Source organism: Zasmidium cellare (genome assembly GCF_010093935.1).
Source record: "Zasmidium cellare ATCC 36951 unplaced genomic scaffold M409scaffold_1, whole genome shotgun sequence".
NCBI lineage: Eukaryota > Fungi > Ascomycota > Dothideomycetes > Mycosphaerellales > Mycosphaerellaceae > Zasmidium > Zasmidium cellare.
The window spans coordinates 1355581-1376339 of record NW_022986945.1 but is presented as its reverse complement, the minus strand read 5'-3'; the positions used below and the strand labels follow the sequence as shown (position 1 = coordinate 1376339).

Below are 20759 nucleotides of genomic sequence, written 5' to 3'. Positions count from 1 at the left end.
GAATGAGGTCTTACACGTGCTCGAGTCACCTTCACCGGTGCTGTCGGCAGCGACTGACGCTGTTTGCCGCCTCGCCCTTCTATTTTCACAGCTCTTTTTGGTGCAAACGCGACTGTATTACTGTCCAGTGATTGTGCCTTCGAGGCTCCAGGCCGTTCGGGAGTACCGCGAACAAGCTATGCTGCAGCACTGCTCTCAACCGTTCACTCGTTACCACACAATCGGAGTCGCTACATCTTGGCGCATGCAGTGGCCTGGGTGCATCAGGCAATAGAGCGGCTACCCTGATGGCCGTTGGGGGCGAAAGAATTGATTAAGGTATTAGGTAGAGCTACGAGGGTGAAAGATGCGGCGAGAGTGCGTGTGGTGAAGTCGGGTCGGGTGATGATGAGATCGGCAAGCCAGGGTCCGCGCACGGCCGACAATCTTCCATTTGGTGGCATGTGATGACAGCTCGAGGTACATGTGACCGTACCGTTCGCTCACGAAGATAACAGAGAAGGCGTCACTTGCACGCTGGAATGAAATCCAAGCGTTCTGACTTTGCTGGATACATGCGCTCTATTCCAACTGTCTGCGAAGAGAGCACAGGCATGAAGAAGCCGAAGACGCAGGTACAAAGCGACTCTTTCTGAGATCTCACTTTTTACAGGGACCATCCTCGACCTCGTCTGGATGGAAGAAACGCTGGACGTGAATGCTGTTGTCATGAATACATTGTCTACGCTATGAGATCCGCTTCTTCGTCGTCTGCGGCCATTATCCTACTAGGTACACAGTCTGCGTAAGGTATCCTCCGTCCTAAGCTTCGTCATCGAACGCCTTGTATGCGCACCGTACTTTGCCATTCAGTTCCTACTATTACATAGTCTGGGCTTGTTTACTTGGCCTTGGCGAGACCAACGGCGTTGTTCTCGAGGTCGTAAACGGAGTACCACTTGCGGAGGAAAGCGTCACCGAGGATGGCGAGTGGGCCAGCTGGCTCTGGGATGTCAAAGCCCATGAAGGCGCTAATACAGCTGCCCTGGACCTCAAGAATGTAGTCGTATGGGCCGATGGTGAAGTTGTGGCCAGTCAGGGTAAAGGTAAGGTCTGGCAGGGAATCACGCTTGCTGCATTCGACGGTGTACTGGCCGTTGTACGACTTCTTGGCACCGATCTCCTTGTTCAAGAGCTCAGCAAGAGTAGATGGAAGGGCGAGAAGGGAGGTTCCAGTGTCGAGGATGGCACCAGTGGAGTCGATCTCGGCGGTCTGGTCACCGAAGGTGATGGCATCGAGATCGACCTCCCAGTAGGCCTTGCGGCGGAGAGGGATCTTAGTGAGATCGCCGGAGTAGTGGCTCTTGTCAACACCGCCAAAGATAGCCTCAGACTCGCTGCCCTCGTTGGTGTCGCTGAGGTAGAACGCAAAGACCTTCTCGTCAAGCAGGCCTTGGTCAATCATGTTGTAAAATGGCGGTGGAATGCCGTTGACGGAGATGGTGTCATAGCCCAGACCCAAGATGCCATCGAATCGGCCGAATGCAAAGGCAAGACCTGGCTCCGCGGTAGCCTCAGCGAAGAGCTGATTCTTGATGCTGAGGTCACCAATGGCGACGGTGTCCTGGCTGACATAGCCTTCAAGGCTGCCCGAGCCGTATCTGATGGCGAAATCTGACCCGTTCTTCTTGTATGTGCTCGACTCGCTGTGGTCGTACTTGGAATGCAAGTAGCAGGCGATGGAACCACAATCTTGGCTGGGCACCCACAAGTTGGAGCTGCCAGTGTCCAACACGACCTTGAAGTTCTGTGGTGGAGTACCGATCTCGATCTCGCTGAAGTACTGGGCGTTCAGGAAGTTGTCGACGGCGACGGGGTGGCCCTTCTCGGCGTGGACGGATGTCTCCTTGAACATCTCGTTGAGGCGGTTCTGTGGGCGGATACCCATGTACTTCTGGCCGAGGCGCTGGACGTGGTCCTCAATGCTCATGCCCTCCTGCAGACAGTGTCAGTGGCATCCGCTGGCGACGCATTGGAGATGGCTTACGAGCTGCTCGGACAAGGAGACCTTCTGGAGCCTGTTGGAGCAGTCAGCGCATGTTTGCGACGCAGATGAGCTGGCGTGACGCACTTCATCTTGTGCACGCCGGCAGAGGCGGTGCCAGCCACCAGGGCCGATGCCAACAGTGAGTTTCCCTTCATAATTGCAGATGAGAGATGGTGATGGAAGGGAGATGTGGTTGTTGTGTTGATGATGGGATGGAGAGGGAGCTCGAACGATGCGCAACTCGCTGCCTGGGTGACCCGCCACAGCTCTGGATGAGGCAAGCGCCGTGGACGACGTCACTGCAGGAACGAGTGCCCAAAGTCGATGCTTCACGCGACCGTCGACAATCACATGTTAGGTCAACTATTTGATGAACTGCACTCGACCCAGCCTGACATGTGGTGCGTCGAAACCGAACAACATGCACCAGGAAACGTATACGGCCAGTATCTGGAATGCGCTGGTACGAGAGGTGTTTGCCAGGACGAAGGCGGCGATACCTCTACTTTCACCAGCCCGTCCTGAGCTACGCGCCATCACCTGGAACAATGGACTTGGCTGTGTCTCCGCGTGAGTTCAGCAGGAAGAGCGAGCAGCCCTGAATAACGATCGAGGTCATCTCACGCCTCAGTAACAATGCGTTCCTCAGCCTGCGTAACTTCGTGACGGCTTCACATTGTCCAAATGTAACATCCACGCCTCTTGGGTACACCTGGTACAACATGGATGCATCTTCTGGCGCGATGCGAGCCAAGTCTCGGAGCAGGAAGGCCTCGCTGTCCGCTCTGTCGCAAGTCGCAATGGAACGTCGGTCGATGCAGATTCCGGCCTGTCCTCATGCGTGCTCTATATCTCGTGCTCTCGCGTCGTTGTAGTCTTGTTCACATCTGACGGCTTCTTCGTCTTGCATTTCTGCGTCTCGTTGTGGTGCGAGAACGAACGACAATGAAGTGTCGCCAATCCGTGGCAATCGCAGCTGTTGGGGCCCGCAACACGTTGCTCCCTCCTGCTGCGGCTGAGCTTCAGAAAGTCGTTGCTCCTGCAATTCACTCTCCAGAATTGTGAAGAATGCACACTGAACCCAATGCTCAAGGACGAGCTGAGGGACAGTCTCTCTCTTGGTCTGCCTGGAATGCAAAGAGTGCTAACTGCCAGACTCGGGCCTTGGACGAGGTCTAACTTGTCTAGGAGTCTCGACGGCGCTCTCTTGTCATTATTGCGGCGAATTGGCGCTGCGGGACATTCTCCGACGCAAGGCTCTCGCCAGCGATCATGATGAATGTCCCGACGAGCCTCTGCCAATCTCATCCAGGACCATGACAAGCCGACGGGAGGCGGTGCAGCTACCCTTCGACGCACGCCGAGCCATACGAGGGCCAAACGACGGGCGGTCGCCAGCAAGGGTCGCCTCCCAAGCCGTGACAATTCTATACGGGCTGGGAGCGTCTACCGTCGCAGAGTTCACCGGCCGCTGCACGGCAAACGGGCACGTCGCTCGCGGGCGAACTTGTAGTCGCGACAGAGGGTGACGAAGACCTCACTCTGCTGAGCGCCGGACGGCCCACCTGCGATTGGCTAGGCTTCCCCGGGCCTCGCCAAGATGACATTGGACCAGCTTTGTCGAAACCGCCAGGCTGGCCGCCTGCTGCGACACGCTCTCACAGTCACAGGTGGCTGTGCGACGACCGAGTCGGTGTCTGCTGATCGCGCTTGTACTTTCGATTTGGCAAGGAGCCGGTGTCGTGCTTGCGCTGCCGCAGTTGACCAACAGTTTTCGCGCATTACAACACGCCGGCGAATCGTCTTGCACGTGGGGGACGTGAAAGGGTGTTCAGCACTCACCCACCACAGGTCCCTGGGAGCTCCAACATTTCACGCGCTCGACGACAACAGCACACCACACCACCCGCGGCTCTCGTTGCTGCTAGCCCTGCTGTCGTCCCTCCTGACCGCCGACCACGCTCCCTTTTCGAATGAACACCACATAGCGACTTTTCCAACCTTCACACACCATGGCGGGCACTTATGTCTGGCTCACGAGGTGCATCCCCGGTTTCAGCGTCGTTGGCGTCTTTGTTCTCCTGGTTTCCGCCTTGGTCATATCGCCCTACGGCAAAGGCGAGAAGGGCAACCACACTGGCGAGGCCACCATTCCCCAGCTCATTTTGAGCGTCTACACCGTCTTCCTCCATATCCTATCGATCGTCTTCCCCATCCGAGTGTGCTGGGCGATGAAAGATGTGCTCAAGAACGTCAGGGAGGCGGGGAACGACATGCCCAGTGGACGAAGACCCCGCGTGCAAAGCATCAACAAGGAGAAGGACGACAAGCGGCTGCCCGTGCCGTTGTTCGTCATCATACTGCCAGCATACAAGGAAGAGATGGCAACATTGGAGGAGACTTTGCGAGTAATGGCGTCGCATTTGCAAGCTCGCACCAGCTATCATGTGCGTGTACTCTGAGACTGCTAGAGGTTCAGGCGGCTGTCCGCGAAAGGAGGGTGCTAATGGTGTCTAGGTCTACCTGGCCATGGAGGAGAAAGAAGAAAAGTCGGCCTTCAAGGCTGCCAGCCTTTGCGCAACGTTCGAGAGATCGTTCTTCAAGATGAGCTACACTGTTCATCCATCCAACATTCCAGGAGAAGCGCAGGGTAAAAGCAGCAACGAGTCTTGGGCAGCCAAGCAAGTGATGAAAGACTATCCCGAGGACCTCGTCAAGCAGAACACTATCATCACGGTCATGGATGGTACGCAACACTCGTTCGCTCTCCAGATCTCCACTAACACCATTTTCTTAGCCGACACTCACCTTTCCGCTCGCTACTTCACCCAGATGGCACGACTGCATACTGAACACGCAGAGACCAACGAGACGACGATATATGTCCCGCCACTGGTGTTCGACCGCAACTTGCACCATGTGCCGCTTTTTGTGCGGACCGCTGACTTGATGTGGGCGGGAGCCGGTCTATCCAGTTTATATTCCGGCTCCAGCGTCTGCATCCCAACGTCTGTCTATTCGCTTCCAATGACTCTGGTCGAGCACGTCGGCGGCTGGGATACTGATCCTGGCGCCATTGGGGAAGACATGCACATGTACCTGAAGTGCTTCTTCGCTCTGTCTGGCAATCTCAAAGTGCAGATCGTCCACGCTGCTGCAAGTCAGTGCAACGTGAGCAGTGGACAAGGAGGCATCACAGGTTACTACCTTGGTCTTGAGGCACGATACAAGCAAGCGCTCAGGCACATGTGGGGCTCTCTCGACACTGGTTTTACGATCCGGGAAAGCATCAAGATGTTGGACAGGCACCGCAAAGCCAAGAAGGCACTGGACGAATGTCCTTTGAGCGCGCCCAAGTTCGTATGCGTTTTGTCTAAATGAACAGAGGAGGCTAACACGAAACAGCTCAAACTGGACCGCCTTCTACACTTCCACCGGTCTGCACAAGTCTCTCGTACCCAAAGGCGCCGACAACGCGCATGCGCCGCCTAAGCCCGTCCACAAGTACAACCTCTTCACGCTCTACCATCGACTTTTCGAAGCGCATTTCCTGCCTATCCATCTGGCCGTCATTCTTACGACTTCGAGCATCTATTCGGCATTTCTTCCGAGCTTCTTGGTCCCACACGTGCTCAAAGTTGCTCTGGACTTCTCTGGCTTCTGCCGCCTGATTGGATTCTGCACCATGTTGACATTCTTCTACCTGTACGAACGCTATCACCGACTATGCGTGGGTCTTCGAAAGGAAGAGATGCGTCGCGCGGGTATGCTCGAGGACATGGAAGAAGCCGATGGATTCACGGCAAACGTGTTCCAAGTCGCAGGGCTCTTCGAAGCCGCGCTCTTCCCCATTGGAGGCTTCATCTTTGGAGCCATTCCGGCGATGCAGGCTGTTCTCAGCCATCTGTTCACCGATCGCTTGACGTACGTCGTGAGCTTGAAGCCACAGCTCACGCTCAAGCCTTGGAGAGACTTGAGCCTCAGGACACCGTAGGGCTACCCATTTCACAATTACCACATACCCCGAGCAGATCTAGCACTAGCATCATCATCTTGCGTTTGCATAGCGATTGGAGTTGATTCTTGGGAGAGAAGGATATACACAACATGTTGGCGCGAAAACTCGAAAACCCATCCATGAAACGCCAATATGCACGAAAACCGTAATATCAGAAAACTAGAACCAAACCGCTAATGTGTAATTTCTGCCGCAAAGTTCCTCGTATACCGCTGGCTTCGCACGCAAGCGTGAATCCACCTCGAAAGCCACGGCGACCGACCTCAACGGGCCGAAGATGAACGGCCACCATCACCATGTGCAGCACCGCCGACGCATATCGAATCTGCTGCAGTTCTCAAAAGAAGATTAGAGTTTTTTTTTTGGATAAATACATACTTCCACGCGCGAATGAAATGAATCTTTTTATTACGGCCCTGGTGTCTCGAGAGAAATGAGGCGGGAGAAGGGATTTCTGGACATTTAATTGGATCGATGTACGACAGCGGCCAGGGCATCTAATCCTATTAAGGTTGGACGACGGACGGGATCTAGGGAGGGGGGGCCATTGCGTTGCTATACGAAGGTCATGTCCGGGGAGAGGGGGTTACAGTAACGTGGTTGAGGAACAACGATTCTGGTGCAGCTGTACGAGTCGAGGGCTTCGCCTTGCTGGCTCACTACGACGCCAATGCATGCATGTCTGTCGACGGGGTCCTGCAGCTGACGACGACGATGCGGTTCGGCTGGCGTGAGTGAACGATGCTATGCCCGTATGGAGAATGTCTTGGACCCAAAAGGGTCACCGCAGATATCAGCAAGTCGTCCGCTGGCGACGTCGGCGCTCCCCCTCACTTCTTCTCGCCGCTTCCAGGACGAAGCCTCTTGAGCAGACTCCGTCGTCGATGTCGCTGCTCATCACGACCCTCACCATCGGCAAACTGAACACGTTGTGTTGTTGTTGCCTCTCCTTCATCGCCTGCTGCAGCAGGCTGCTGACTGGAGCGACGACTATTGCTCGCGTGGCTCGTTGGTCGTCCAGCGAAGCTTTCTGCAGGGTCCAAGGCGACTCCTTCCCGGAACCTTCCCACTCTAGATGACGAAGCAGAAGGAGATGGATCGCGGTCGTCATTGTCTTCGTACAATTGGCGATGGTCGTCGTCTTGGAAAGGCCAGCGTCGTTTGTTGCGGGGAGAATAAGAAGAAGGCCTGGCTTTCGTCGTAGTCGTAGCGATAGACGAAGCGCGTGGACTTGACGGTCCAGCACCAACGACTCCCTCCTCCTCACCACCCCCTCCCTCCCCTCCAAGCTTCCCCTCTGCCATCAACCGCCTATACCCCTCCAACAACTCCCTATAACTCTCCACCCTCGCCCTCTGCACCGCCCTCTCATGATCCCTATAAACCCCCATCCCCAACTCCTCCTCCTAATGCCTCACACTCGCCTCCTTGGCGCGCGCCATCTCCTCGACATGGTGCTCGAGACTCTGCTGCTGCTGCGGCTCCGGCGCGTCTGCGAGGGAGTTCTGTTTCGCGGTTTCGAGGGCCGTTTCGTGGAGTTGCGTGTGCTGGTGCAGGGATTCGTGGAGCGCGGCGTCGAGGTGCTGGAGTTCGAGGTCTTCGAGGGCGTGTTCGAGGGTGGTGAGTTCGTGCTCTAGGTCTGCATGGCTCCTTGCAGTGATGGTGGCACTTTCGTTGATACCTGTCTTACCTGTTTTCTCACCTTTCTCGCCCTCCTCACCCTTCTCTCCCTCCTCACCCTCCACCCCCTCCAACTCCTTCCTCTGACAATCCGGACAAACCATCCCCTCCCGAATCACCCACCCAGGATCCTCAGGCTCCATGAGCTGTTCGCAATGCTCCGGGGGAGCGAGGTTGCGCGCCGTGGCGGCGACGCAGTGCACGGGGGACCAGGCGTACGTGTGGTTGCAGGGGGTCCAGAGGTGGGGGATTTTGTAGCACATTTTCTCGTTCTTGAATTGAGTTGGATTGGATTGGATTGGATTGGATCGGTCGTCGAGAGAACCCACGTCGGGGAGGTTGGAGTGATGGTTGGAGTGATGGTTCGGTTAGTTAGTTGGTGGTGTGCTGCCGCAGTGGAGGGTGAAGAGTTAAAAGGGGTTGCGGGATTCGATCGTGGGTGAGATAGATATAAGGCGGCGAGAGGTTCCGGTGTGCTGTTGTGAAGACTGCCATGCTACCGATACGAGTTCTACCATAGAGCGTGAAGTTGATGTTGAATGCATGAATGATGGATGTGTCATCAGACATTACCTCGTTGATCGCATTATCCCATATCTACGTTTGAACTTTTCTGCTTTTCTTCCTGGGGGGTATCAAGAAAGACCAATCTCATTGCTTTTTCTTCTTCTCTCTTCGTCCACTTGCTCGAGACATCTCTCTCCTATAGTCTTCTCATCATACACATTTCATCAACATTCATCCCTCTCGCCCGTGCGTGGTGATCGCTCAATTCGTGAAGTTAATCGATAACGAACCTGATCCTTATCCCGTCAGTAAGTTTCGTGGCAAGGATCAATCCGAGAAGCTGCAGACTGGTAAGAAAACAGGGGCGCACCTCGCAGGCGAACACTTACTCGTCCTCGTCTCCCCAAGCGCTGGTATCCCGATGATCGCGACAGGGCGGCTTGTTGCTTCGGTCGCTTTGGTGTAATACGAAGTCGAGAACGTCGCTTATCGGCTCCACGAACTGCCTCAAACACCAACCCACCGGCGCTGCATATACCTTCGGCTTGCCTTCTGCGTCGTAGCAGGTCGATCGAACGAAGATGAACTGATTCTTGGAATCTTCGCGCTCGTAGATCTTGTCTGATGTGCCAAAAGCAATGACGCGGAGTTTGGCTGGTCGCAACGGCTCGGACTCTGTGGTGTTGCTCTCAGAATCGTCGCCGTCGATACTTGGAGGCGGTGAGATGTTTGAGGATGAGTGCTGTCCAGCAGCCAATTCAAATCCTCTTTGCGCCAATGCCTGCAACATCGTCTCATACACCGGGCGTGGCAAAAGTTGCGTGGACGGTTTGTTGCTCGGCCACGTCGAGATGTGTAACGTGACCATATTCCGCAAATGACCGCAAGCATTCTCAAAAGACCTCCAGTCATCGCTCGGACTTCGGATGAGGCTGGTATGCGGCCATGCGCAAGACAGCTGCTCCAGATCCTTGCAGGCTTTGCAGATCTTCTCGAAATCCTCAAAGTCCCAAATCAGCTCATCTGTATCGCACTCGGTCGATGTGATTGGATTTGTGTGGCCTTCTGACGTGCAGTGCACATTGAGCAACTCAAGAGTCTTGCCGTGCTTGGCGATGCCAGCTGCGGCCGGCAACGCCTTGACGTGATCGAGATCGAGGACGAGATGACGTAGGCCGGAGACTAAGCACAAGAATCCGTCTAGAGCGATGAGTGCTTCGTTCTCTGAGTTATCTCGATGCTGGAACTCCAGTACTTTCAGCTGTTTCGGGAGATGAGTTGACTTGCTCAGCTGACCGAACAATGAGTCTGCGCCTGGGCAGTGATAGACACGCAAATACTGCATGTTGTGGAAGTTGACGAACTTGCACCATGTATCCCCGCAATGTCTCAGACTGATCCGGTGTAGTCGCAATGACTTGAGGTTCTGGAAAGGGGTGCAAGTGTCGAAGGGCGTCATGCAGCTGAAGATGGTGTTCGAGACAAGTCCAGGAGCAGTCGCGGAATCGTTGAGTTCTCGACTGTCCGAGCCGTCTGATGGGAAGTTGCAATGAACGATCAATTCCTCCAGCTGATCCTTGGTCTTTTCCACGTAGAATCCGCTTAGGTTGAGCGTCTCGCGGTTCTCTGGGTACAAAGCCAGCTTTCGGGCGTTCTTGAACATGGTCTCTTGCATTTTAGCGTTCTTCTTGAGTTCTGGAAGGGCATCACGGTCAAGGTCCATAACCTCGAGCCATTTCATCTTGCGCTGCTTCTTGTAGAGCAAGATGAGGTTGCCAGTGGAGAACGGCTTCCATGGGCACCAACTATCCAGCCTGTCAGCATCAGTACCGCTCGAAATATGACCAAGACGTGTGATATGTGATATTTACTCGTCTTCTTCTTCATATGGTGGAGGTGACTGTCGTGCATACCTGAACTCCTCTAGAGTATCTTCAGGCAGGAACTCTAGTATCATGCGAGCCGCAAACTGCGCTTGTTGCTCTTGATTGCATTTGTCGTAGACGGAGGCAAGATACAGACGTAACTGCTTGATGTGTTTGAGACCGATGTTCTTGGGGCTCAGAAAAGCGGACAGCCGGTTATCGTTGGAACTGCCCAAGTCGAGGGAGACATTTCGATAGAGGTAGCGAACGGCGACTTCGTGTAGTTCCCTGTTTACGAGACAGACGTTCTTGAGGTCGGACGGACGTATAACCTGCTCGCCGTGTCAGCTTCATATATGTCCTGCTGAAAGCGGGATCGATATGTTGCACACCCGCTCGACGACCAGCTCTTTGATCTCTTTTGACAACGTGCTGAACTGCAGCTTCTCTTTTGGAGTATTCGCCGACGGTTCCGTGGTGGATTGTGGGGTGTCACGAGTGGTGTTTAGAGCAAGGGATGTTTCAGTCTGAGTCTCCAGCTGCGTAGCCATGTCTGATCAACGCAGCCTTCTTTTTATGCTTGATGTTCACTTGAGGCGTCTGGTTCGACGACGAGAGGGAGGCGGGCGAGGGATTCGAGGAAAGAACGACTTGCTATGGTGATGTTGGAGGCGGCGATTCAGCATCGAAGTACCTGTCCCAGCGGCGGGTACTTGTGAGCTGGCAAGGTAGGAGGCAGTGTAGTGGGCGAGGCTTGGGTGAGAGAGTTGATGTTTTCCTGTGCAATCGCCGCCGCCGATAATGGGCCTGCCGTGTGACGGGCGCTGTCGAGGTGCAGGCCGGTCAGAATCACGAGGCGGCCAGCTGCGTCTTCAGCCTGCTTCGCCCTTCGCATGAGCTCGAATCGATGCTCGACCGGAGGCAGGGTTGATGCCTGTCCACCTTGGCGCTCGCTTGCGCCGCAGCCTCCGTGACAAAAATCGTGCTGTCGTCACTTCACTTCACCGGAAAACCATCTTTCTCGACATCACAAGCCTGGACCAGATCGAATCCAATCAAGCCAAACTATTCAACATCGGCACGAGTCTAGAGTAGATCGACACATATCAAACAGACTGGCATCTCGTGGTGAAGACGCCACTTTGAAATCGACTGCCAGGCCTCACATGCACGGCGTCATGCACGCTTGAATCACTCAACAGCACTGCCATGTAAAATCAATGGTCGGCATCCTCCTCCCGACACGCGAACACATGTCAATCGACTCATCACTTCTCACTTTACCACCATCATCATTTCTCACTTTACCACCATCATCGCTTCTCACTTTACCACCATCATCACTTCTCACTTTACCACCATCTCACAAGCCATGTCCTATGCAGGTGTCCGCTGAAGAAACGCGTCCGCCACATGCAAGAACGCCTCAACTGTGCGCCCCATTTTCACAACCCTGCATACATATTGCTTTTGCGATAACCCCGGCACATGCTATCAAGACCATCATCCTTTGAAAGGGAACCTCTCTCTTACTCTCCTCCCAGTCCAGTAGAACACTGCTGGCGCTGGCATCAACAGCACACTCAGAAACCCGAACACACTCATGCCCCAGCCGTAGCCCAATTGCTCGAACATCCCACTGACAAACAGAGGGACGATGCCACCGACAACGCTTCTCAAAAACGCACCAGCTGCGAGAGCTGAGGCCGCATTCGTCTCGTATGCGTCGATGTAGTACGTCTGCACGCAGTTGAAAATGCTCACTTGGCTGGCCCCAAACAGCATCGTCGCGAGTACGGGTACCGGCCAGGGAGCATTCTTCTCGACCGCCCATCCGAACCAGAACAGCGATATTGGTAGAAAGACAGCTCCGACGTTCGCCATTGGCAGTCTGTACTCCGGCTGGCCTTCATCTCCATTCCGCTCCGCCAGCGCACTGTACACCTTGTCGATAAAGAGTACAATGAAGACCGCACAGATGATGAACCCCACCGCCGGACCAAGATACGTCAACCCGATCTGCTTCTTGCTGAACTCGTAAGGCGGCGCCGACCAGATGGACGTGTACTGCGAGTACAAGCTGTACATGCTGCTGAAGACCAACGCCTGATACAGCGACATGGTCGACACAATCGGCTGCGTGGTCAAAATCTTCACAGCCCGCGTACTATTCCCCTTGATCTTCTCCAACAGCCCCTGATCCGTCGTCCCCTCCACAACATACCTCTTCCCGGGATTCTCCCTCTCCAACGCCCTCTTCCTCTCCAGCAACAACGTCACCGCCCTCGTCTCAAACAAACAAAAATACCCCACCACCGTCGCCAACCCCGCCAACCCCCCCGTCAGCAAAAACAACCACCTCCAACTCCCCGTGCCCCCCACGATCAACCCCCCAAGCAACGGCCCAATCGTCGGCCCCAACAACGGCCCAACAAGATACACCCCCAACACCCTCGCCCTCTCCCTCCTCTCAAAAACATCCGAAATCGTCCCCCCTCCATTCGCCACGCCCACACTCCCAAAAAAAAAACCCGCCAGCGCCCTCATCGCCACAAACGTCCCGACATTCGGTGCCAGCCCCGTCGGGATCTGCAGGATCGTGAAAACCCCCAAACAGATCAGAAACACCGGCCGACGACCGAACGTCTCCGACATGGGCGCGAGGAAGAGCGGGCCGAGCCCGAGCATCATCACGAAGACGGCTTGGCCGAGGATTATTTGTTTCTGGGTGGAGCCCGGGAAGGAGGCTTGGATGTTGGAGGCGGCCGGGGCGGTGATGGAGGAGGCCATGGGGCAGGAGAGGGCGATGAGGGTTATTAGGGCGGTTTGCAGGTATTTGGAGGAGAGGGGCCAGTTGAGGGGGTTGGAGGGATCTTTTGGGGAGAAGGAGAGGATTTGGGGTTCGGAGTCTTGGTCTTCATTTTGGGGGCGGTGGTGGCCGTTTAGGAGAGGCTGCCTTTCGTTGGCGTTGTTAGGTGGCATGTTGAAGGACCGAAGATTTTGGAGCGGGCTTCGTTCTTAGGCTCTGTTATTGCGGATTCGAAAAGGCCATCGTCGTTTGGACTAATATAAAAACAGACAGCAGGCACAAGAAATGTTGTGATGATGAAGTTGGCACGACATTTTAAACTTCAATACCATGCCAACTCAAAAAATGTCTCGTCATGTGAACCCTAAAACCAGTGACGACATGATCATTGGCTGCACGTGAAATGGCATAACGAATAATGGGTACAAGTTTCTTCCTCATTTCATAATGCTGGTGTTATGCTGAGAGCCGATGCTATTCGAACAGAATCCATGCCACGGCCTCCAAACACCTTGCTATGCAAAGCAGTGCATCGTGCGCCTCTCTGGCCGGACGACGCCCACGGCTTCGCCTGTTACGTTTGCCCATCCAAAGCACCAGTACCACCACCATTCTCAGCAGCAGCTTCCTCTTCTTCATCCTGATCGAGCTCCGCCGCTAAAGCTGCTTCGAGGTCGAAATCACCATCAGCTTCTTCGTCTTGCGCTTCTCCACCGCCCTCGTCATCTTTTGCGGATGCGCCACTCTCCTGGGATGAGGCGACGAGATTCGTAAGACTGCTAGTCCTACCCAGTGCTTCCTTCTTCCGCTTCTGCAGTCGACTACCGTCCGCCTCGTCCTCTGAGTCTCTGTCATCTGACTTTCTCTTGCGTTGACTTGGTGTTGTCTTTAAGGGCGGCGTAGAATCTCCCTCGCTCTCGTTCTCGCTAACGGACTCAACATCGCTGTCCTCGAGGAATTCTTCCAACTCTGCGTTGATATCGTCCCAGTCGTCGGCGTTCTCGGTTTCCGTGGGACTGCTGTCTTGTCGCGCCATCGTTGGCGCGTGCTTCTGCAGTTCCTCGTTGTCGGTGTCGGTATCAAAGTCGGTGTCGAGCGTCAAACGCCCGTTGCCTGCACCATTAGGTGTCTCGGCATCTTCGGTCTCCTCTTCCGTCTGAGCGGCTTCATCGTCAGAAGATGAGAGCATGAAGTCGTTGCCTTGGTCGAAACTGTCTGGCAGACCGGCAGCACCATTCGTAGGTGCGTCGGAATGAATCCGATACGGGTTCTCGTCAACCTTCGTCCACTGACTGAAACACGCCAACAGCCAGCCTTGGCCGACTATGGCGACTTTGCCACCCCTCTTAGCTGCCTGTCGAACCTTTGCTGTGCGTCGCTCGGGCGAAGCAATCACATGCGTGGTCCTCTTCGTGATGCTCTCGCTGACAGTTGCGCCAAAGCTCTTTGCCCAAATGGCGATGTCATGGTTTTGAATGTCGACCCCCAGCGGCACAACACCCGAAAAGACGATGTGCACACCTGCAAGCACCCTAGACTTGAGACTGTCCATGATCGCGGCCGCATCTGGTATGTGCTGGAACTCATCGACGGAGCGTTTCTTCGTGTGGCCTGGTCGTAGCTCGGCAACTCTACTGCCTTTGCTGCCGGCCGCATCTCGCTCGTACTCCTCATAGTAAGCTTTGTGAATGTTTCGCAGGCTTTGCTGCAGATACGTCAGCTCGGTGTCGTCGTCCTGGAGAAGATTATGTCGATAGTGCTTCTTTGGCGGCTCGTCTTTCGGCGCATCTTCCGTCTTGTCGCCATTTTCTGAGAGGAGCTGTGCTGCCGCTTCTGCCGCTGGAGACGTCTTCGCTTCCTCCTCCTCCAAAGCATCCAGCATCTTCTGCTTTTGCAACAGTGGTCGATCTTCAAGCTGTGCAGCGATCGCTTGCTCTTGTTCTTCCTCTTTCGTCTTGATGCTCTTAGCATCTTGCTGCCCTGCCATGTTCAACATCTGTGCCACAGCAGAGACTTCGCCATTGGCCGCGGGAGTCGTCGATGGGGGTGTCGTAGGAGCGGTACTGGTTGTGCTTGCTTCTGGAGTGGATTCGCTGGTGCTGGCCTCCGAGCTCTCGCTTTTGGTCGGTGTCTGCTCCACCTTGGCAGGCTTTGGTTTTGCATCCAACTCCGGTCGCTTTGGCAGGAAACTGCTGTTGATGTCGCCAATGCCAACGAAGAACTCGTAGACGTTGACCCTGACTAGGTTGGGTATCCAGTGCCAGACATCAGCCCGATCATCGATAATAACGACCATCTTCGTGTCCACTGGGAACAGCCTCTTCAAGTTCTTGGCTGTCATACTCCCGCTCTCGTCTCTTGACAGAATGCGATCACCAAAAATGTGATGCTCGGGGTCGACGATCTTGGCGATGTTCTCGGCATATGCTCTCGTGCCCATGGTGTAGATGTGCATCTCGTAGTATTGCGACATGGTTTTGAGGAATTCTCTAAGCCCAGGTCGCAGCTTGATGTAATACCATGTCCCCGGTCTGCCTGGTAGATCATCTACCAGCTGGAACTTGCACACGTCTTTGACTGCTTCGTGGTTCGGATTTGATGGGTCGTTCTGCCACTCGCCAATGGTTGGCTCGACAGACGCGTGAATGATGGTCTGATCAAGGTCAACAACCAAGCTCAACCGCCGTGTATCCAGCAGTCTTCTCTTCGCCTCTTCATCAGCTTTCGTCGCCTCTTCCTCTGACACGAGCAGCTCCGTTCGACCATGGATAGTATTGATCGTTGCGCGCTGTGTCATGGCGGCTGACTCATTGTACGAGTGAATCTCGTTCATGTCTTTGCCGCAGTTAGCGCAAAGGCCGCCGAATTGCACTTCGTGCTTGCACGCCTCATCCACATCTGCGACCATCGTCCGGCGCGTGATGACCTGACCCGGCTTGACATTCAGCGCCGCGACGGTCCCCTCCAGCTCGCTCTCGAATGTTGAATAAAATGTCTTCTCCACCTCGACATCTTCTCTCTCGAACTCGTCCCATTGCTGCACGGTGCTCTTGTACTCATAGTTGAAGAGGTGGCCATCCTGCTCGATCTCATCGCCGGGCTGCTTGAGCAGCTTGGTCACGGTGATCGGATACCGGAGGCTTTCGGGCGTGTACAGGCGCATTGAGATGGAATGTGTGTGGGTGTAATTGGATTGGCGTCGCGGATCACATGGTCCTGTCGCACGAGCAACGGCAGTGATGGCTAGCTCGAGGTCACACTACACAGCGTCACGGACGAGGCACGTCTTCGTCTACGAGCTTGATCGCATGACAACTGAGATATGCCTGGCGCAGTCTATGTAGGGATCCTCGGAGCTTGTCGCGTGCGGCGTGACGTGTTGGCGGTCGGGTGAATGGTCTTGTCGAGGGGGTGGGTGGTTTATGAAGTGATGCGCGACCGTGAATTGGGTGACGTGAAGTTGTTGCGGTGTTTGAATGTGACGTTTCCCGTAAACAATGAAGTGTCGAGAGGCGCTTGGAGTTGGCTCCTTCCCTCTCGCTTGGGGAGAGCTCCAACTTTAAATAATGCAGCAGTCCCGCTTGGCCCGTGGGTTTTGCCGGAGAAGTGGGGCGCACCATCCCCTTGAGGCCACTTAGGAATGCAAACATCTTCACGCAACCGTCGCCTAACTTCACTGCTTGCAAACGTATGGAACTGCCATCTCTCCGACTTATCACAAGCGACTGCGCTGCTAATTTCACTCTAAGCTTCTCGGTTGGCTTCGAAGTAATGGGGATAGATGTTCCACTCCTCACAATATAAGTTTCGCCTCCGCGAAGCCTTCCAACGAGTTCTCGATTAATTGACGCTACCTGCGAGCGCTCAGTCAAAGCAATACATGTTATACACGCTACCTACCCCAACGCCACCACCTCATACAATGGTCTGTACATCTTCAATCGGAGTTGATGTCGTGTCGCCAGACTTCTTGCTCAGCTCTCGCCGAAAAGGTCGACACCCGCAAGATATCCTGCATCTGCTCATCCGAAACAAACATAATGTTCCGGGCGACGAACCATCGCAAACCTTCCGTACAAGGAGGCGAGGTTAACGAGCCACGGTAGGTCCAGAAATCGGAGAAGCGATCGATCTCGTCCAATGCAAGATTCATGTTCATCGACGTGTTGGGTCTACTCTCGCCGGTCGAGTTGAATCCAATAAAGGCTGGAAGCTGACGAAAGAAGCCGCTATCAGAATTGCCCGGGTCGATACGGATGGCGAGGACAGCGCGTTCGTTCCCTTGGGCATCCGCATGAACGAGATGTAGCTCGGCTTTGGAGCGGTCGCCTTGTACGGAGTGGTCTGCAGGTGCGTGAATGTGCCAGCTGGCTAGATATACCGTCTCGTTGACGTTGTTTTCATCGAACTGCGCGGACGGCAAGCTTGTAACACCGGCCCCATTCTCGCCCAGAAATGTAGTGGCCGGACCATACCTGAAAGCAAAGCGTGGAACGTCAGCGAATGTCTGGAACACAGCAACGACTTCTTCTTATTACCCCCAATTGTGGAAGTCCCCGGAACTGGTGTTCGGATAGTTGAACTCCAACGTGTGGAATCTCGAGAGGCCTTGGTCAAGTCGCAGTGGGATTGGACTTTGCTGGGTACCTGTCTGGCACAGTTCCCACGCTACAATAGTCAGTGGCCCGCAAACGATTACAACGTGACAATTGCGGCATACCTGGATTGAGTCTGCCCCAGTCATCCGATTCTTGGTAGGCAAAGAAGCGGTTCTCCTCAGGAACAGTCGAATTGACGCCCTGTCTTTTCTGGAGTTGAGGGCATGCTGAGGCCAAGCTCAGTGAGAGAGCCAGGAGACGTAAGGAAGTGAACAAGGCCATCGTTCGAAAATAGAGTTTGACAGAGCCTGGTATGTATGCAGGTGCCGTCACAAGGGGGTTTTGTCAGCGTACGTCGCGAGGAGTCGTACAGAAGAGATGCGGATTCTACCTTGCTGGCCATGGACCAGCTACTTATATCAAGACGTCTCGCCCTCTCCTCATCTCCCTCAGGTGCAAGTGACAATCCCACAGCGGCTCAACCTCCAACGCAGGCGCCAAGGTGATCCTATGCAGGCTGAACCGTGTCATCCTTGCTTCGTTTTCATACGAAACGACTGCGGCCGAAATGTGCAATGCCATCCGCGTTCCGTCGATCAAGACATCACACGGACTAGACGAGCCAAGAAGCCCTACGGCCGATATTGGCCAAAGGCCACAGGATGCCAACGTCACGGAGGAAATGGTATGCTTGGCAGCCGCTGAATAAAGTCTCGCTTGCCGAGCCGAGAGTTATATCGAAAGGGTAATTTTCAAGCAATAGCTAATTTAGAGCAAGGTTGAACGTCGAGGCGAAGCTGTCGATGTCTTGGCGTGTCGAAACAGCTACTGTCCCCGAGAGGCTGCCCTCGTTCAGCAAAGACGTTTTACTACTCTGGGCGCTTACGATTGCTTTAACGCGGAGAACGAATGAAAATCCGGCCAAAACCATCGATCCAAACGGCTGACTGACATCGAGAGTTCAAGTCAAAGCCATCGATATGGAGATCAAAAGATCAGGTGGATCCTTCTGGTCACGCACACCCGTACCTGTTGTCGTGGTCACGTTGATAACGAGCAGGGTATGCAGTGGCAATCACTCAGCCGCAGTAGAACGCCTCCCACCGTCGAAAGTCTTTCTGCGACCTAAATCTCACGGCTTTGAACGGAGATCTTGATGCCTTACCAATAAGCAACTTGCCCATATTCACTTTTGGCGCAGTCGGCCACACAGAGCTCGGAGAACATACGGGAGCTCAAGAGGGCCCAGTCTTTCTTGCCTGTCTAGGTAAAAGGCTAAAAGGCGTCAAACCGCTTGAAGCAAGGTGTCCGATCTGGGCATTATCCGAACGTGTGTGACACTCTCATAGACCGACGATCTGGACCTCGTCTCAATATAGACTACGTCCTACAGTTCCATCATGTTCCTTCCTGGCTGCCCTCACAGCCTCTTCACACGAAGGTTAATCCGCAATATGGATGCTGACGGTTGATGTCACGATAGCCGGCCCTTAGGATGGCCCAGAGGAGCGTGGTGGAGCTAGGGTCTCTCCGCGGACAGCAGCGATGCATCAAGCAAACTCCATCCAGGTAAAGACGAAGGAACCTCCGAATTTCGCTCCTTGTCCATGCTGACTCGTCGCATAATCCATCTCGGTCAAAGACCACACTCTAGACACTCTAGCTGGCTTCCCTCGAACTACACGCACATCCCCTCCTCGCTTCTCAGCGTCGTTGCTCCAGCCTGAATGTACTTTCTCGAGAGCTCGGCCGATCGCACAGTTTCGAATATCGTGTCGCTACGGTCCTTGTACAGTCGACTCGCACCGCACGCCAAACAGGTGTTGACAAGGAGTCGACCAACTGGTCAGGGCAAAGGAGCAGAGTGGAAACCCAACGAGCTCTACGACGTAGAGAGCGCATTCGAACATTCAAGCGTGAGTTGCTGTCAGCTCAGAGCGGTGCTATTCGTCAAGAACATGAGGACATGACCTCTCCGGCTCGTTGAACTTGGGGAGCCATCAGTGATGGGCATGATCAATGAGTGTTCCGCATTGAACAGAATGAGGAGGACAGTCTTCAAGGTTGGAGGTCGAGCTTGACGGTGAGTGGCCTCGCAATGCATCTCTCTATCTTACTTTCTATCTATATTTACTTTGTTTTTTGCCTTACTCTCTACTTTACTCGCGGCGTTACTCTCCGCTTTACTTCCTATCTTACTCTATTCCTTACTCTCTCCCTTATTCTCGCTTTTACTCTCTACTTTACTCTCTCCCTTATTCCCTACTTTACTCTCTACTTTACTCTCCGCCCTATCCCTAGTCTACCCCCGCCTTCTACGTGTTACTCGCCTCGTAACTAAACGGCTAACCCTAATCTATGCAAAGATGTCCCTAAACCCTAACAGTGCCCAAGATCGGGCTGTACTAACAAGATGGTCCTGCTCACATGCGTGTCGACTTGCTGCACTTGCCTTGTTAGACACGCAGTCTGCAATTCATAGCACGAAACGGCCGAGTTGTCGCTGGAAGTCCTGTCGTCGACCGCGGGTACCCTTGTCGTTCTGCTCAAAGTGGAACACATTGCGCCGTCGCCTCTCCAATTTTTGACACCTCCAAGCTCTACACTGCACATCAGGTTGCTTAGATAGCCCACGAGCTTTGGGGATAGATGTAATACTTTGAGCGGAAGAAGGAGGGCAATATTAAGTTCGAAGGCAGTCGATTTAAAGCCGGAGAGTAGGCCAGACTAGCACAAGACTGCAGGGGTAGATTTGGTGGAGGTTGGGCAGCGACAAATAGCCGACGATGTATCTCCATGGTGACGATATTCCTGTGTGCCCAACACCAACCTGTACATGTACCCAGATCTCTTTTCGCCTCCGTTTTCACGACAGAATCATGAACCTGACGACGATTGCATGAAGACAGGAGCTGAAGTCGCGGGAAATATCGCGGATAAGGTTCAAGCCATCTTGCCAGCCACTGCTGTGGCAACCCTTTCTCCACCGCACAGCTAGCTGCATGAACAACACACACGACGGTGAACCGCACAGCTTATTGGACGTGCTCCATGGTTGGACAAGCTGCCGACGATGTCTTGCATCGCTAGTCGACTTGTAAATCCTCTCTCTTGATCCAACATACTGTGTATAGCGGTAATTAGCGACGACCCACGACCACGCGACAACGATCCAGCCCTCAGCCGAACTTCGGTTCGCTACGACCCACGAGCACAACCACGAGACCTTTGCGATCGCCAGAGCCTGTGAACCACG

At 54.3% G+C, this 20759-nt stretch overlaps 7 protein-coding genes across 7 annotated transcripts; 1 reads left to right on the top strand and 6 right to left on the bottom strand.

Moving 5' to 3' along the window:
• Nucleotides 1-880: 880 nt before the first annotated feature.
• On the bottom strand, nt 881-2181 carry M409DRAFT_16184 (uncharacterized protein; the record flags this gene model as incomplete). Its single annotated transcript, XM_033803523.1, has 3 exons — nt 881-1975; nt 2027-2057; nt 2111-2181. 3 exons carry the CDS (start codon nt 2179-2181, stop codon nt 881-883), a joined length of 1197 nt encoding a protein of 398 aa, XP_033674805.1.
• Nucleotides 2182-4038: 1857 nt separating this feature from the next.
• Nucleotides 4039-6020, top strand: M409DRAFT_62133 (uncharacterized protein; the record flags this gene model as incomplete). Its single annotated transcript, XM_033815036.1, has 4 exons — nt 4039-4473; nt 4544-4772; nt 4824-5382; nt 5432-6020. 4 exons carry the CDS (start codon nt 4039-4041, stop codon nt 6018-6020), a joined length of 1812 nt encoding a protein of 603 aa, XP_033674804.1.
• An 854-nt stretch (nt 6021-6874) lies between these two features.
• M409DRAFT_48823 (uncharacterized protein) lies at nt 6875-7867 on the bottom strand (the record flags this gene model as incomplete). The annotated part of the gene is made up of 3 exons (XM_033811052.1): nt 6875-7399; nt 7463-7683; nt 7735-7867. 3 exons carry the CDS (start codon nt 7865-7867, stop codon nt 6875-6877), a joined length of 879 nt encoding a protein of 292 aa, XP_033674803.1.
• A 749-nt stretch (nt 7868-8616) lies between these two features.
• M409DRAFT_62132 (uncharacterized protein) lies at nt 8617-10647 on the bottom strand (the record flags this gene model as incomplete). Its single annotated transcript, XM_033815035.1, has 3 exons — nt 8617-10045; nt 10103-10428; nt 10489-10647. 3 exons carry the CDS (start codon nt 10645-10647, stop codon nt 8617-8619), a joined length of 1914 nt encoding a protein of 637 aa, XP_033674802.1.
• Nucleotides 10648-11599: 952 nt separating this feature from the next.
• M409DRAFT_62131 (uncharacterized protein) lies at nt 11600-13078 on the bottom strand (the record flags this gene model as incomplete). Its single annotated transcript, XM_033815034.1, has 1 exon — nt 11600-13078. One exon carries the CDS (start codon nt 13076-13078, stop codon nt 11600-11602), a length of 1479 nt encoding a protein of 492 aa, XP_033674801.1.
• A 401-nt stretch (nt 13079-13479) lies between these two features.
• On the bottom strand, nt 13480-16068 carry M409DRAFT_62130 (uncharacterized protein; the record flags this gene model as incomplete). The annotated part of the gene is made up of 1 exon (XM_033815033.1): nt 13480-16068. One exon carries the CDS (start codon nt 16066-16068, stop codon nt 13480-13482), a length of 2589 nt encoding a protein of 862 aa, XP_033674800.1.
• A 774-nt stretch (nt 16069-16842) lies between these two features.
• M409DRAFT_62129 (uncharacterized protein) lies at nt 16843-17785 on the bottom strand (the record flags this gene model as incomplete). The annotated part of the gene is made up of 3 exons (XM_033815032.1): nt 16843-17380; nt 17444-17573; nt 17626-17785. The coding sequence occupies 3 exons, from the start codon at nt 17783-17785 to the stop codon at nt 16843-16845; spliced, it is 828 nt and encodes a 275-aa protein (XP_033674799.1).
• Between the last annotated feature and the right edge of the window lie 2974 nt (nt 17786-20759).